This window comes from Strongylocentrotus purpuratus, unplaced genomic scaffold (assembly GCF_000002235.5).
Source record: "Strongylocentrotus purpuratus isolate Spur 01 unplaced genomic scaffold, Spur_5.0 spur5_scaffold_2, whole genome shotgun sequence".
Classification (NCBI taxonomy): domain Eukaryota; kingdom Metazoa; phylum Echinodermata; class Echinoidea; order Camarodonta; family Strongylocentrotidae; genus Strongylocentrotus; species Strongylocentrotus purpuratus.
In genome coordinates this window covers 34,478,132-34,494,305 of record NW_022145605.1, presented here as the reverse complement: position 1 = coordinate 34,494,305, position 16,174 = coordinate 34,478,132, and the positions used below count along the sequence as shown (strand labels likewise).

At 34.8% G+C, this 16,174-nt stretch overlaps 1 protein-coding gene across 1 annotated transcript; it reads left to right on the top strand.

Moving 5' to 3' along the window:
* Positions 1-173: 173 nt before the first annotated feature.
* On the top strand, positions 174-16,174 carry LOC100888055. Its single transcript, XM_030992276.1, has 16 exons — positions 174-410; positions 2,703-2,841; positions 3,428-3,626; positions 4,029-4,099; positions 4,638-4,772; positions 5,699-5,976; positions 6,471-6,576; positions 7,102-7,170; positions 8,020-8,159; positions 9,016-9,084; positions 9,924-10,002; positions 10,566-10,668; positions 11,305-11,458; positions 12,514-12,597; positions 13,123-13,219; positions 14,353-16,174. The coding sequence occupies exons 1-16, from the start codon at positions 336-338 to the stop codon at positions 14,382-14,384; spliced, it is 1,830 nt and encodes a 609-aa protein (XP_030848136.1). The 5' UTR covers positions 174-335; the 3' UTR covers positions 14,385-16,174.

Genomic DNA, 16,174 nt, shown 5'->3' with positions numbered 1-16,174 from the left:
ACTTTAATCTAATTTTTAATATATTGCAGATTTATTTAATTGCTAAGGTAGCTCTTTGGCTTCTTCTTCATGCTGTAAATCATGGAGATAAAATAATTGCAAAGCCAGGATATTTTACTCTCTTCAATCCGTTAATTTGCTTTCCATACACAAGTCTTTGGTAGTTTTTCGTAACTACGAACGCCTTCAAGTTCAAGCAAGATGCAGACCCTAATTTCACAGCAAAATTAGGGGATAAACGGGGGATTAACCAGTGTTAACTGTAAACAGTTAAAATGTATGAATACTGTGGACAAGTTTGTTGACTTTAATGGTCAAGTACGGTTAGGAGAATCATGATGTCAACTTCGGCGGCAGAATCTTATCCAAAGTGGTTGTCAGATTGTAAAAGTGAACTCTCACACTCGCAGGTAAATCAATGCATTACAAATCCTATTCCCTATGTCTCCTGGAAGCGCAGAGTTAAGAACTCAATCTCTGCTGCAGTCGAGGATGCTACACAGGAAGGAGCTGCCACCAAGTCGTCCCTCGCATTCTGGCATGGCAAATCCATCAACCCAAGGAACCTCTACCCCAAGGACCCACCATCAACAATAATCAGACAGGCACTGACCATAAGAGCACAGCTTCTCACATCAACCTACCTCACCCGAACCCGTCTTACCAAGATTAAGAAAGCAACCAACACAAAGTGTCCTCTCTGCAATCTTGAGGAGGATACCGTAGTTCACGTTGTGGCTTCCTGCTCGACTACTGTCAACCTTCTGGAAGACCTTATCGACAGAGCCAGTAGACTCCTGCATAATGTCCTCGACTCTGCACCAAATACACCACTGCTCAACACCCAGGACCCTTCCCATCTGACTTGCGCTATTCTCTTGCCATATGATCCATACCTTCCCTCCACTGTCAATGATTCTATTTTAAAGATGACACTTCACTATCTTTACAAAATTCATGCCCATCGCCTGCACTCCATACCCTCCAACTAAGGATTTTATAACATATTTACAGCAGCCTACTACTTCGAATGCGTTATATTCGCTGATCTCCGAAAAGCGGAGGGACAACAACAGAGAGGGTACAGTTACAGTGCAATGTCAATGCAAATTGGCTGCTGATTGTTTTGTATAGAGCGCGACTAGATCTACGTAGGTCTAGAATATAGTGAATGAATAAAACACCTGCTTTATTATGACGTGCTTATTTTTGATGACTGTGACTTACAATTCTTTTGTAAATTGTATAGTTACTTGCATTGTCCTTTGCATTGTCCTGTGCATAACTATTTATCTTTCAGGGGATTTTTTTCTGTTTTTATGTTGTTTTATTGAGATCTTCTTCTTCTTGTCTTGATTTGATTTTGTTTGGCAATCAGTCACAGTTGACTATTTTTGCCACACACTATTTTATGAATTATTTATATAGGTCTATGTACAATTTCGTGTCATAAATGACTATTTTTAGGATTCTTTCTCTTTCTATCCCCTTTCCTTCCGCTTATTTTCTTTTTAGACCCCAGGTCTAGACCTATAGATCTAGTCTAGAATCTATATTCTTTTTTTTTCTTTTTTTTTTAGAGAAAATTCAATAAAATAATAAATTTGGAAAGAGATGGCCTAGCCTAGCAAGTTGTACGTAGTTTATGCGCACGTATGTGTGCGTTCACATACAACCTCTGTATGCACATGTGTACTTCGCACTCACCCCCACCCTTTTCAAAATGCCATCTTGCCAGTCTTTGAGGTACCTTTCGCAGACTTTTGGTTTTAACCTAGGTCACTCCGGCATAGGTGAGGGGGTCCCAGCTGGCATGTGATGTTGGAGGCGATCACCGAATTGTTAGAAAAACTAAATGGTCAAATTAGTTACAAGTATTGTGGGCTTATTGATGCAAGAAAAAGAAAAAGAGAAGATTTAAGAAGAAAAAAAATTCAATTTAATGGTTTTGATACAGCCGCTTTGTTCTTAAAACGAAGCAAACTATTGCTTTTTGTTTAATTAGTTCTGAAATTTTAAGTAGTGACATGATTTCCTGTGGATGTGATAAATCAGTTTCTACGAGTAACATAGCTCTTTCTGTGATGTACTTTGGGCATTCAAAGAGAAAGTGGTTTACAGTTTCAGTACGTCCTATGCAGTTATTGCAATGGCCTGTTGAGTGTATATTCAATCTGAAGAGATCTAAGTTCAAACCTATCACTCCTATTCTTAATCTATGGAGAATACTTTCTTCAAATCTGTTCAACTTACATTCATATGGTTGATTTACTGTAGGCAGTATCTGTCTAAGAAAACTTTCAGAATTATTCCATCTGTCTTGCCAGAGTTGTATATACTTGCTGGTAATAATACTCTTTATTTCAGAAAAGGATAATTTATTACAAATTTCAATGTTATTTTGTAAAGCAGATTTTGTAAAGCAGATCAGTTCAGTAGATCCTAGACTCTACTTCAGAAAAATTATCCAATGTCTTGGCTCTTAATACAATTCTAAATCATATTTCTTTTTACTGTTATAAACTTGTATGTTATTTCAAAACTTGGATTATTTGGATATTAGGTCTATCTAGTAAATATAGACTCTAATCTAGGTTGTGGCTAGATCTCATAAGACAAATGTTGAAATTTAATGATATATTTGTGTAGTCTACACATTTATCTGCAGTAGATCCTTTTTAAAACTATTTTTAAATCAACAGGAATGGCAGGATCTAAGAGAAGAGTTGGAATCCGCGATTGAGCAGCAGCTGACTGAGAGTCATGTCGATCAGTTTGCCAATCTATCTATTGCCGAGAGAAAGATGTTTTTAGAAAGGGCTCTGAGAGCAGTGAAAAATGGTATGTTCACTTTCATTCCTTATTGCTTCATACTTTTCGCCATTTTCTGTCTTCGTCTTGGAACAGTAATTCTCACAATTTTTTTGTCCTCTTTTCGTCTTTATCTTTCTACTGTTCATCTTTTTTTCAACCCATTTTTTTAACAATTCAGTTCTAGGTCTTTGATTTTATCTGTTTTTTCCTTCTTATTTCTATTTCTCTTCTTGTTATAGACTAAATTTGACCATTTATTTTTTAGGGGATTTTTTCTGTTTTTACTGTTGTTTGATACTGTACGTCTCCTTTGATTTCTATCATGATTTATTCATCATTTAACCATTCATTGATTCATCTCTCCATTTATGCCTTCATTCATTCATTCATTTACGTTTATATATTTATTTATTTTGTATCACTTGATACATTTATTAATCTATTTGTTTGTTTGTTTATTCATTGAATAATTCATTCAATCATTCAATATTTAAATCTTTCATTCATCCATCTGTTTATATCTTTCTTTCTATCTTTTTTTCCTCCTACCTTCCCTCCCTCATTCATTCATCTATTGATCTAACCATTCCTTCCCTTGTTTATTGATATCCAGGAGATCAGTGTGGAAAGTTCAATGACACCCTCAACCAATCCATCAACAAGCACGTCAATTCACATGTAGCACATCAGCTGCTGGATAAGAGTGGGTTTAAGCCCGTAGCAACCAAATCAGATCTGATCTTAGACCAGTCTAATGAAGCTTCTATGGCACTGCTGGCAAGATGGCCAGAGCTCAAGACCAAACTACACAGGTAGGGGGCTTTAACTGACTATTAGGCAGGATTGAAGGGGGGAGGGGGGCAGGAATATTGCAACATAATTATTATTGTTCTTATCTTCTTCCTCTTCATCTTCTTCTTCATCTTCTTCTTCTTCCTCCTCTTCATATTCTTCTTCTTCTTCTTCTTCTTCTTCTTCTTCTTCTTCTTCTTCTTCTTCTTCTTCCTCCTCTTCATATTCTTCTTCTTCTTCTTCTTCTTCTTCTTCTTCTTCTTCTTCTTCTTCTTCTTCTTCTTCTTATTCTTCTTCTTCTTTTTTCTTGTTATTATTATTGTTATTATTAATTAATTAATTTTTTTTTTCTTGTTATTATTATTATTATTGTTATATATTTGTTTTCTTTATTTCTTTCTCTTTCTTTATTTTTGTTACAGATGTTTCAACAAGGTGCTACCATCTGGTCTAAGACAGCTCACATGGAAGTTATATCTCTCAAACCCTACAGGTAAATTCATAGTATGTAAATGATCTTTGGATTCTTTATCTTATAAACAAGTCTGAAAAGATCAGGATCCTTAAGTATATATTTTTTTATTACTTTAGAAATGTGATACATTTTGTATATCCCATTATTTCATCATTAGATATAATTTCATCGTGAATATACATTTTTGTATAGTTTACATTTGATTCCAGTCTCATATAACAAAGCCCTTTTAGTTTGATTGCATTTACGTTTGTACATAGTGATTAGGAAATAGAGTGGTAGTTTTAAGAGTTTTGCCTGAGTTCATGTTCCTTCATGCTTTAAGAAATAATGATTAATTGATAATTTGATCATTAGATATTAGCTTGCACTTTCAATTTTCCATTTCAAAACTTTTCTTATTATATATTTTTCTGTCATGTTATTGATTAATTAAAAAAAAAGACATTAATGAGTCTAACTTATTTTTCTACTTTATCCCAAGAAGTCTAGATGTGTGTGATATTGTAGATTTATAACAGACTAACAGTTGAATATCTGTTTTTGATTTGTTCAGTGAGGTCTAGATACCTGACTAGACTAGAAAGGGATCCACAGAGTACCATGTCAGTCCTGGACCTGGACGTGGTCAAGAAATGTGAAGCCCTCCTGCAGTCTGAACCAACCTTTAAACTACTGGCTTTTAATACAGGTTCGTATCCAGAAGCACTCCTTGATTTACAGTATGATTCTCTTCGGGATGATCATGTTATTTAAAGGAAGAACTGAACCTCACTTGGTTTCTTTTATTGCAATTGGCTTTATAACCAACTACAGTCCTTCAGCAAGTTTGCATGATCATCTAGGTCTTATCTTAAACATGCATACCAGTGTGGATAAAATATAGTTAGGTTGATAGATAATAGATTAGAGAGGTAAAGAGATAGATATATAGTTAGAGATAGTTGGTAAGAGAGATTTCTAGGTAGGTAGATAGATAGATAGATTAAGAGAGAGAGAGAGAGAGGGGGAGGGCATATAGACTTTTAGATGAAGAAATGGAGAGATATAATTAGGGGAATATGAAGAGGTAGATAGATAAAGAGATAGCTAAGGTCAGATAGATAAAGATAAAGCTGGGGGGGGGGGGGGAGAAGGTAGGAAAAGAAGATAATCTATACATTTTACTGGAACAGGAGATCGAAGCTATTTTATTTCTAAATGATTTCAGGTATTAAACATAGTTAAAGTTATGTGAGAGTGCATGGCAGCGCTTCACTTGAAGTAAAATTAAGTGACATAACAACAAAAGTCAATCCTATTTTAATATTAAAAACACAAATTTAATATGGTACCAGCAGGGGTGATAGTGAGCACTTTTTCCTCAACCGACCTCCCCCCCCCCCCCCCCCCCCCCCTTGAGTAAAAAAAAAAAAAAAGATTTCAAAACAATGGTATCTAACAACATTCCCCGCCGTTTGAGTACAAAAAATTGGGAAAAAATAGGGAAAATAAGGGAAAAATGAGGAATATAGGCGTAAAATCATGAAGAAAATAAATAATTCAGGAAACCGATTTAAATCGGGTATCAGGCAATATCACGATTGCCAAATGCTACTACATCTTTCTCCATCCCAGACATCCTGCACGCGATGAAGGCAGTCCTGTCCTACCACCATGCGTGTAAGCAGACCAGGACTCCTCTCCTGGACACTGACTACCTCCTGGTCGTACCGTTCCTGGTCAACGCCTTGATGGTCCAGGGACAGGGTCACAGGATCCCCGGAGAGTCTGGAACCCTCACTGGACCAGGAACCGATCATCTCATCTCCAGGGAGAGTCTAGGGACGCTGGTGGAACAGTATTCTACCCTGATGGCGGCTAGGCCTGCCTACATGAAGGAGTCCTATAATCAGGTCAGTATGCTATTTGAAGGTGGAAAAACTATATTTTTGCTTCCTAAGGGAATTGTAAAAACATGAATAGCAGTGAGCATGAGGAACTTCGGTTGTTTTATGCAACTTTAGATGATATTTACAACAAATGCAGGGATGCTACGTATTGAACTATATGTTCTATCTGTCTCTCTTTCTGCCATCCCCCTCTTTCTCTCTCTCTCTCTTTCTTACTTTCTCTCTTTTTCTCTCTTGCCTTCTCTTTTCTCTTATTCTCTTTTCTCTTCCCCCCCCCTCTCTCTCTCTTGCCCTCTCTTTTCTCTTATTCTCTTTTCTCTTCCCCTCTCTCTCTCTCTCTTGCCTTCTTTTCTCTTATTATGATTATACAACAAGAGGGACAGAACTATATGTCATTTTTTGTCTCAAATTAAACGTGTTATTTTCTTCACTTTTTTCTTCCTTACACTTTCTTCTCTTCATCATCCCATTATTCAATTTTCTCCTCCTTTTCCTAGGATTTCAAGGAAGGCCTGAGGCAGTGTTTGGCCAAGGTATCTGGTACCTTGGAAGTATTAGATAGTGGATTAGCTGACCATCTTCGTAAAGCACTCAATAAAGAAGGTATATTAATCCATCCATTTTTTAATCTCATCTCTAATACACAGACTTCATTATTATCGAGGAGAGTTTTTTTTTCTTGATTGAGCAGGTACTTTTTTTTTATCTATCTCATTTTTCTGTAATTGTTATTCACAATCTCAGTTTAGGAGCTTTTTCATGATTTAAAGCCCTAGCTGTCTCCTTTCTGTTTCAGCTAGCTTTTCCAATATTCATATTGCCTAGAATATATGATTCTCAATCACTCTTAAGACGTCTCTATTTTAAGACAAAGACATTTGTTTATTAAAGTGTATCTCCCTTGTAAATTTGATGCTTTTTTTGTTGTTGTAACTCATGAAAGAAAGGTGGATTGGTTGAATAGGGGCCTTTGATGAATACTTTTAGATGTAAGCTTTAATACGTCACCTCCTCAAGAAACATAAATCAGGACAAATCAATCATTTACACACTTAAAAATTACAAAACTTGATAAGGGTATGAATAATTGTAATATTTAACTGTATATATCTCTTTTTCTGCTTCCAGCCAAGAAACTCCCTCTTTCAGAGAGCATAAAGCAGGTCACCAGACCAATGATCAGAGCCATGTTTGTTGGTAAGCTACATCTCTAAGACATTCTATGCACATTTCTTAGTTATTTGTCAATCATTTATAAGATCCAGATTAAATGTAACATCAAAGTGGGAAGTTTGAAGACCTTGAGTGTTCATAGTGATAGTATACAAATGATAAATAGGAATATTAAAGTTCATTGTAGGATCTATCGGCATTCAATTAGTTAAATTTGTTAGCATCTATAGTACGAAGCCTGACAGCTTTGTACAATAGTTGTACAAATAGCCTTAAAGAGAGTGCATATATAGTAATTCATTTCAAGATTGCTTAATTGTGTCACGTTCTCTGACATTTAAACCCCAAGTTTAGTAGGCTTACTTAATTACCACGCACACAGAGATATGGGTTTGCATGGGTTACTGAATTATTGTAGGTTATATGTTTGAAAATCTACTTTTCTATAAGCAATGAGCTGATATTTGTTGTCACTAATATTTATATTTTGTAGAAAAGCACTTTAAAATGGTGTAGGTATAAAGTCTACTTCCTACTTTACTTACTTGATCACTAAACCAACTTGCTCTTTACCTATAGTCATCTGCTGGTGATACGTGTATCTCTCGTAGGTTATCTCTCCTTGGGCCCCATTTCACAAAACTTGTCATCAGTGACAAATGAAATCCTTGCTTCTGATTAGTTATCAGGAGATTTGTTACTGATTTTTGTCATTTGTCATAGAAAAAAGACTTTGTGAAACAGGTTCCAGGACACCATTATGTACATGTATAAGCTCCTGAGTTTGACATCATACAAACCATCAGTACTAGCTGTACTCATCTTTTCATGAGCCGTAAATACTTACTATCATATACTGTACGTCTCCCATAGGTTATCTCTCCCTGGACACCATTATGTATGTATGGGACCAGCATATGATCGGATTGGATGCTCCTGAGTTTGACATTACACCAGCCATTACTGTTCTCATCTTCATCTATCTCAAGAAGCAACTCATGTCTTGCAACACGGTATGACACTTGCTGAGCTCTTAAAAACTTTCCAAGCTAGCTAGAGAGGACTTGTAATTTGTTATATTTTTGTGGACTCTGTCAATATATATCAAAATAAGGAGATACCAATGAATTACTTGTAGTTTCAACCCTCACATTATTACCAATAGCTCTTATAGACATCATTGTTATAATGAAGAGGTTCTTGGGGCCATGGAAATTACTTGAATGATGATTTCTTTAAATTGCATAGGAGTTTCTTTTTGGCAGTAAGCATATTAAACTTCAGGAATCTTGTTATATCAGGGTAAAACACAAAGGAATATATAGAGCCAGGACCAGCAAAATCACCTTCTTAAAAGAAATCATGTTATATCAGAGGTCTTTTAATATTGAGGTTCCACTGTATTCTGTCTTTGGTATATATATAGACAGTGTTAAAATACTTTTGAGTGAGTAAAAGATGATAGGGTATAGTAACTAAGCACTACATGGATATATCATTTTCAATTTCTATACATTTAGTGGTACTAATTATACACAATACCAGTTGCTCAAATGTATTTTGTTAAAGCTTAGAAAATGAATTACATTGCACAATTTAAGAAATAAGATCTTAGATTGACTAGCGGTTTGATCAACATGTTGTATGCCCCATGGCAAGCAGATAGTTTTGCCACCTTAGAACAGTCAAATGGTGACATATAATCTTGCATAATATTTGAGCAAATTATCATTGGTGTATAGATTTTTGTATACCGTATATCTACCATGCTTATAATTCTGCTCTATCATCTAGCATTTGCATTGTCTTCTTTTTTTTAAACTTTAAAAGACAAGTATCCATTCTAAAGTTGTGTTATTCCACTTACAGGTATCTGAAGTATCAGCCATATTGAAATCAGAGGCTGTCAAACTTAAGAGAGAACAATTTATGCACGGGGTAAGCACATATCTCTAATTATTTACATTAAGTGATTTGATTTGAATTATTAATTTACATATCATATTTTCAAGCATACATATTCATGCATATTGATGCAACAAATAAACACTTTGATGTATAGCAAATTATCTAACCAGTAGTACATCTGTACTTGGAGCAGAGGATCAGAGTTTAGGACTCTTTTGCTTAGTCCAGGAATATAGTGGATGCATTTTTATAAATTAAAAATATATTGTGAAAATTTAAGATATTTATCATCATTTCCGATCATTAGACTACTCTTTCGACCCATGCAGTGCCTAGAAAATGAGATGGTAAAACCTGATTCCGCTTATTTTAGAGTTTGATTTTTAAAATCAGAACTGAGATGCACTGATACATGATGTATATTATTAAAAAGTAATTGATTGAATTATCAATCATAAAAAATGTTATTCTAAAACTTTAAAATCAAGAAGTTTCAAGTGTCCCATTAGATCAAAGTTTTCCCTTTTTTGATGATAAAAAGTTCAAAGTCAATATCAAGAGGCAGTCAGGATAATGTTTGTCAATCAACTTATTTTGACCGCTAAATGAGAATAGATATATACTGATATGTAGTATTAAAAAAGTATATGGTTAAATTTTCAATTGCAAAAATGTCATTTAAAGAAATTTTGAATCAGGAATTTCAATTTCAAGTGTCCCATTAGAACATAGCTAGTTTTCCCTTTTTTTATAAGAACAGATTCAAAGACTATATCAAAAGGCAGTCATGATAATGTTTGTCAATTGGACTAGTTGATTGATTGATCTCTATGATTCATGTTTTGTTATTGTATATCTCTCACTCTCAGATCAATAAACTCTTTCACAAGGAGTTGTATAGTTTGCTGATTAAAGATTCCGGGATGCCGGTCCTAGACCCAACACAAAGTAAGTCTAACCTTTAAAAGTCTTCTTTTTTTTTTTAGATCAGATGCACAACACATGTAGGATTTCTTTTGTCTATTCTCGCCCATTTTTTCTAAGTGGGAATAGAGATTTTGTGTAGCTCCTGTGTTTGGGGAGAGGTATGGATGTAATCAGCAAGGCAAGCAATGACATTCTTATTAGCAAGATTGAGCAATTTACATTGTGTAAACCAATGATTCTTTTCTTTGTTCTTTGTAAATTCATGATTATAATAACCTGTTTATAGTATAGAAATGAATGTTCAAGAAATCAAATGACTCTTTTAAGAACTATTATTGTTTCGAAACATCTTGCATGAAGGTTTTTATCAAAATATTGATCTTTTATTATTAAATTTATTATAAATAATATAATTATTATGATGATGATTATTATTATTGTGATAAGTAGCAGTAGCAGTAGTATTATTATTATTATTATTATTATCATTGTTATTATTATTATCTTTAGAAGTAGTAGTAGTAGTAGTATTGGTATTGTTAGTAGTATTAGTAGTATCATATGTTTGGTTTTATTCCTGACAGTGCCCATGCCATGGCAAGATTGGCACAGAGATGACCTGCCTCCTGTCATCAGAGCTGAAGACAGACAGATCTCAAGACAGCGAAGAAGAGAAGAAGAACTAAGGTCAGCAAGAAATAGATTCTTTCAAAGTCATTGAAGTGTGAGACATTTTGAGACAAAACACAATATTTACATTGTATCACCAGGTACTTTTTGGTGCACCACAATACAACCGAATTGCAATTGATGCAGCACTACATTTTTGCAAACCGCGAATGTTTCTTGCAATAAAAATGGCAGTCTTCAACAGTTTGAGAAAGTTTCTGGTTTTGCATTAAAATGTAGTCTAACCTCCTTTAGCATCCATTTTTAGAAAGACCACTTATTTCATTGACTTACACAGGGTTTCCAATCAACTGAGGCAACCTGTACATATAAAGACCACCTGCCCATAAGGACTGTTTTTCTTGTCTCTTTTGAGCAGTCTTCTTTCACTGTATTATACAAGATTCTACTCTATATTTCATTGTTCCAACTTTTTGTTACGTCATTCATACAGGCCAATGACCAAACTTAAGCCTTCCAGTTTTCTGGTAAATCTTTCTGTATTTCATCACAATCATTTGCAAGAGAATAAAATATATACTGAGACTTACCATCACGCTAATTTTCATTTGGGGCAATTTGTACAAGTACTAGAAAAACACAATTAGTAAAGATTTTATGGTAAAGCTTTGCTTGATATGAATCTGGATATAGAGAGATGAATCTGAAGAAGGAACTTCATGATCAGAGACTACTTGATGAAGACCTGAGGAAGCAACAAGCTAGAGTCCGTTGGCAGCAGCAGCTGACTGACGCTGAGAAGGCCTACTCATCCAGAGAGGTCGAGCTCATCAAGCTATTGGAAGAAGTGAGTAATCGATCATTCTTCTCTCTCTCTCTCTCTCTCTCTCTCTTTCTCTTTCTCTCTCCCTCTTACTCTGTCGATCTCTCTCTCTCTCCATCTTTCTCTCCATCTCTCTCTCTCCATCTCTCTCTCTCTTACTCTCTCTCTTACTCTCTCTCTCTCTCTCTCTTACTCTCTCTCTCTCTCTTACTCTCTCTCTTACTCTCTCTCTCTCTCTCTCTCTCTTAGTCTCTCTCTCTCTCTCTCTCTTACTCTCTCTCTCCATCTCTCTCTATCTCTCTCTTTCTCCATCTCTCTCTCTCTCTCTCTCCATCTCTCTCTCTCCATCTCTCTCTCTCTCTCTGTCTCTCTCCATCTCTCTCTCTCTTTCTCCATCTCTCTCTCTCTCTCCCTCTCTCTCTCTCTCTCTTTCTACTAATCTGTCATCCAGATACCATCCATCATTATTCAGTTCTTATGATGATCAAGTATGCATTAATTCATTCATCATCAGAAAAGAAAAAATGAAATATGATCCCCTGAATTTGGACAACGCAATGTTTTTTGTTGTGGAATTGGCAGTAGCAATTATCAATTAATGGCTGTTGCATCGATTCATGTCTTCCTATTTTGTTCACCACCCTCCTCTCTTCCTTATACCCTCTCAATACTCTGAGTATATTCCCCAACTTCTCATACTTGCATTAAGAATACAACTTTTTTTGCTATTTTACCAACCCTCTACTTTAGTAAAGGAATCCAACTTGCTTGCTCATTTTTCTGAATGATGATTTTTTAAGACTGTATTATATGCTAGTGAAATAGAAGTATCATTTTTGCCACAGGCCTTTTAAAACTTTAATTGCGTTGCTTGGTTTGAAATCTATTCATATAAATGCTGAATTTGGTGTTAAACATATTCTATGGTTCATGCAAAGGTCTATACATCTAGTGAGATCTATGAATAAGGTTTGTGTTTTTTCTGTTCAAACACTTACCAATAATTTTATTGTCTTAACCTGATTTTATTGCATTATTTATCTACATTGTATTTCCTACCTTTTTTCCATCTTTTTTAGGAAAAGAAGAAGCGAGTAGAAGCCTCTAAGAGAGCTGAGAGAGAAATTGACAAACTAGCCAAGGAGATTGAGAAACTCAGAAAGGTAAATAATAGAAATAATAGAATATAATACTAAATAAAGAATGAAAATACAGTTATGACTTATACAATTCCATAACAAGTCTATTCGGGGGAAGGGGGGGGGGGTGTATTCTTGTAAAAAAATATATTATTATTATCATTCACTTTTACACTTAATATCAACATCTAGATTCTATCCTCATTTATGAATACAGTATTAACAGATTTGTAATGGAAAAGAACCAATTATTATACCAAGCATTCATTGAATTTTAGTTCATTGTGTCAGTGCCACTAATCAAAAGTGGCCTAGTGGTTATATTAGTACCCAGGGTACAACTACTGTGAGGGACGTAATGTTATCCTGACTTGATCCAACTAAAAGAATATAAAAATCTGCTTTAAATCAACCTTCCTCCATGTAAGTATAAATGAGATTGCAAAATACAAAATAACATAAGAACAAAACTAAAACACAGAAACAAAGTACTTATGTACCTACATGTATTGATGTATTGATACACTGTTCAATTTGCTTGTATTGCAGGGTCAGGGTTCAAAACCGGGACCAAGCACTGTGCCTCTATGTCCATCGAGAGTAGGCAGAGATCTACTGAAGGGTGTTATGAAAGGAGCAAATACATGTAAGTGGTAACAAAATCTTTTATTTCCAAACTGTTGCTCAGTAATAGATATTTCAATCACACCGATAATAAAATTGAAGTAGTGAAGTTGGCTTCCATCACAATGACTTTGTCGTTGAATTTATGAAAGAGGAAATACACATTTTGTGTATATTGCAATCCAATAGACCATTTTGGTGATTTTTGATTTGATTTGATTTATTGGTTTCTGCATCTTTTTTCTTTTTTCATCATACATTTTCATGAACATAATATGGTTTGATACAATATTTTAAGTGTATATAATTGTATACAGATAATAAACAAATTTAAATAAATATATTGAATGCATATTTAACATACATTAGATGCAGGAGGGCTACAGAAATAAGCAAAGTAGCTTGACGTGCCCGCAGCCCTCAACTTAGATACAACAACAATAACACATAAAAATAGAAAAGACTGACTTGCAGAGAAGAAAAGGAAAGGGGAGAGAAGGAGCGTTGGTAATAATACAATAAATCTCGTACATGTACATCTTCTGATTGAATGCAGGTTCATTCATGAATGGCTAAACGATATAGGTCATGGACGATTACACATCATTGTTGAATGTACATGTAATCAAATTGAATGCACAAATCTTTGTTAAGTGCCTCGTTACAAATGATTTCACTCACCTGTTATAAATAATTATATTTTGATAGTCAGAATGCAAATTAATTGTTGCTAGATAGTTAGGACAAACGTTATTGCTTGTCTAGCTACCCAACAACACTGAATGTATGCCATTCTGACTATTAAAATACAATTATGACTTTTTGAAATACAGGTGACTGAAGTAATATGTAACAAGTCATTTTAATAACAAAGTTTTGTGCATTAAATTTGTTTACATTACGAAATTGGCCTATTGAACATTTTTAGAAGTATTTTTGTCCATTTGAAGTATCCAAATTTGATTCCATTGCAATTTAACAGACTTAAATATCTAAGAAAAGTTGTGTAAAAATTCAAAGTGACAACGTCTTTAAATTTTTACAAATAATTGTTATTCATACAAATGTCAGACAACTTTGCTGCTTCTGTACTTTCCGTTCAGACACGTTTATAGTTCTTAAATTTGTGATTATGACATATTTTTTATATAACAGTGGCGGATGGTAGCAGCAACGATGGGAGATAGGAAACAGCCTCTAGATACAGGACACATCAGGACGAAACGTTCAAGAGCATCTACACACCTTGGCAGATCATATCGTATTCTCTGTACCTATGGAAACTCATACAAACCCTCTCCGACTTGAACTATGGAAAGTTATCTATACACCAGAGAATGGCGTGTAAATTTCTTCTGTTGGTGTACAAAATTCTTAAAGACGCTATCCGATGAAATTTATGGAAAGCTGAATGAATGTAGACTACAACTATAAAGGAATAAACAAATATTTTGCCTTTCAGTATTGCACAAAAGCAAATTAAGACCTCATTCCCCTGACACCCCTCCAAATTACGGGTCAACAGCGGGTCAAATTTGCCGCAGTTAGCCGAGGCAATGAGCCTTGCTTAATTAATGCAAAGTCATTGTGAATATGCATACTCCATATAAGATGATGGCATGTCGATGGCTAGTGTTAAGGTCGACAGCTTCCGATATTCAAAGCTTTAGATTTCTAGTTTTCAGAGAGCTTTTACTCCTCTGACAGACATAAATAGCATAAAATTGGTATTATTGTAATTTATACAACGCCTACTAAGATTCTTGCAACCTCATTGGTCAATTCTTGATCACATATGACATGGGCTAAAAGTACCATGGAACGACATCATTCTCCAGCCGTGCAATTCCGTTTGATCCTTTCGCACCATTGCACTCTGATGTTACTAATGATGTACAAAGTATATTGTGAGCTAAGTGACGTCAGAGTGCAATGGTGCGAAAGGATCAAATGAAATTGCACTCCGCGTCACATTAAACATAAAGGTTGGTACGCGCATGGTTGCTGCCTGCTTAATAGTGCCGCTCACTATCGGCAATTTCATCAATGGAAAACAAACAAAAAATCGCTGAGATTTAGGCCTAGGAAAACTGTTTTAAGCCTGTTAACGTCCGAGGTGTTGTATAAAACAAATAGTGAATGGTCTTTATTCGTGCAATGGAACAATATTTTGCATTCGGTGAAAGATGAGACGCTCTATTCAACTCGGCTGGGCCTCGTTGAATATAACGTCTCTTATCTTTCACCTCGTGCACAATCTTGGCCATTAACTATTTGTATACTATGGGTTATAAGCTTTCTGTTGATATATAGTTCATCTATTTAAGTTTTTTGACAGGGTCTTTAATCAGCACTCTCCAGGGTATAATTCTTCTTAGTGACATAGCTTTGGTTTAGGTTATACTCTACAACTTATATTTGTAAAAGATTTGTGTGTGCTAAATCTCAGTCCGTAATGCAGCTATATTTTGTATCATCACATTTGAAAATAGTTATCTGAAATTATTGTGAATAAGATAATGTTCTGAAATACAAGAATTAAGTTTTCAAATTGACAAAAAAGGAGGAATGTTGTTTCCTCTTTGTGGTGAGATTCTGATAAAAGGCATCTATCGTTGGTAGTATGCTTGTATAGTTTGAAGCATTTTAATTTCTTTTATACCCCTTATATCCTTTCATAATTCTCCCAAGACAAGGGACCAACTTAAAAAAAGCATAGAATGCTTTTCATGAAGTACATATTACCATTATTACATATTTTTTAATCATGATGTTAAACATGTCAATAGACCTTCAATATAACGTTGCATAAGCCCGTTCTTAGGTGCAAGCTACACGTGAGAAGAAAAAGGGTTATTTATACCAAATTTTAGAATTTAAGACCAAGTACTGGATACATGCTCATCAAGCTTTGTTTTAAAGTTTTGTTGTAATTTTTATTTTCATTTATGCACCAATACTGCATTCCATGGCATAC

Bases quoted from the DNA above. Each gene is read 5' to 3' on its own strand.
- LOC100888055 (XM_030992276.1), top strand. From the start codon at position 336: ATGATGTCAACTTCGGCGGCAGAATCTTATCCAAAGTGGTTGTCAGAT. The intron at 3,627-4,028 runs GTAGGGGGCTTT...TTTTTGTTACAG, and splicing joins CTCAAGACCAAACTACACAG to ATGTTTCAACAAGGTGCTAC. The intron at 8,160-9,015 runs GTATGACACTTG...TTCCACTTACAG, and splicing joins AACTCATGTCTTGCAACACG to GTATCTGAAGTATCAGCCAT.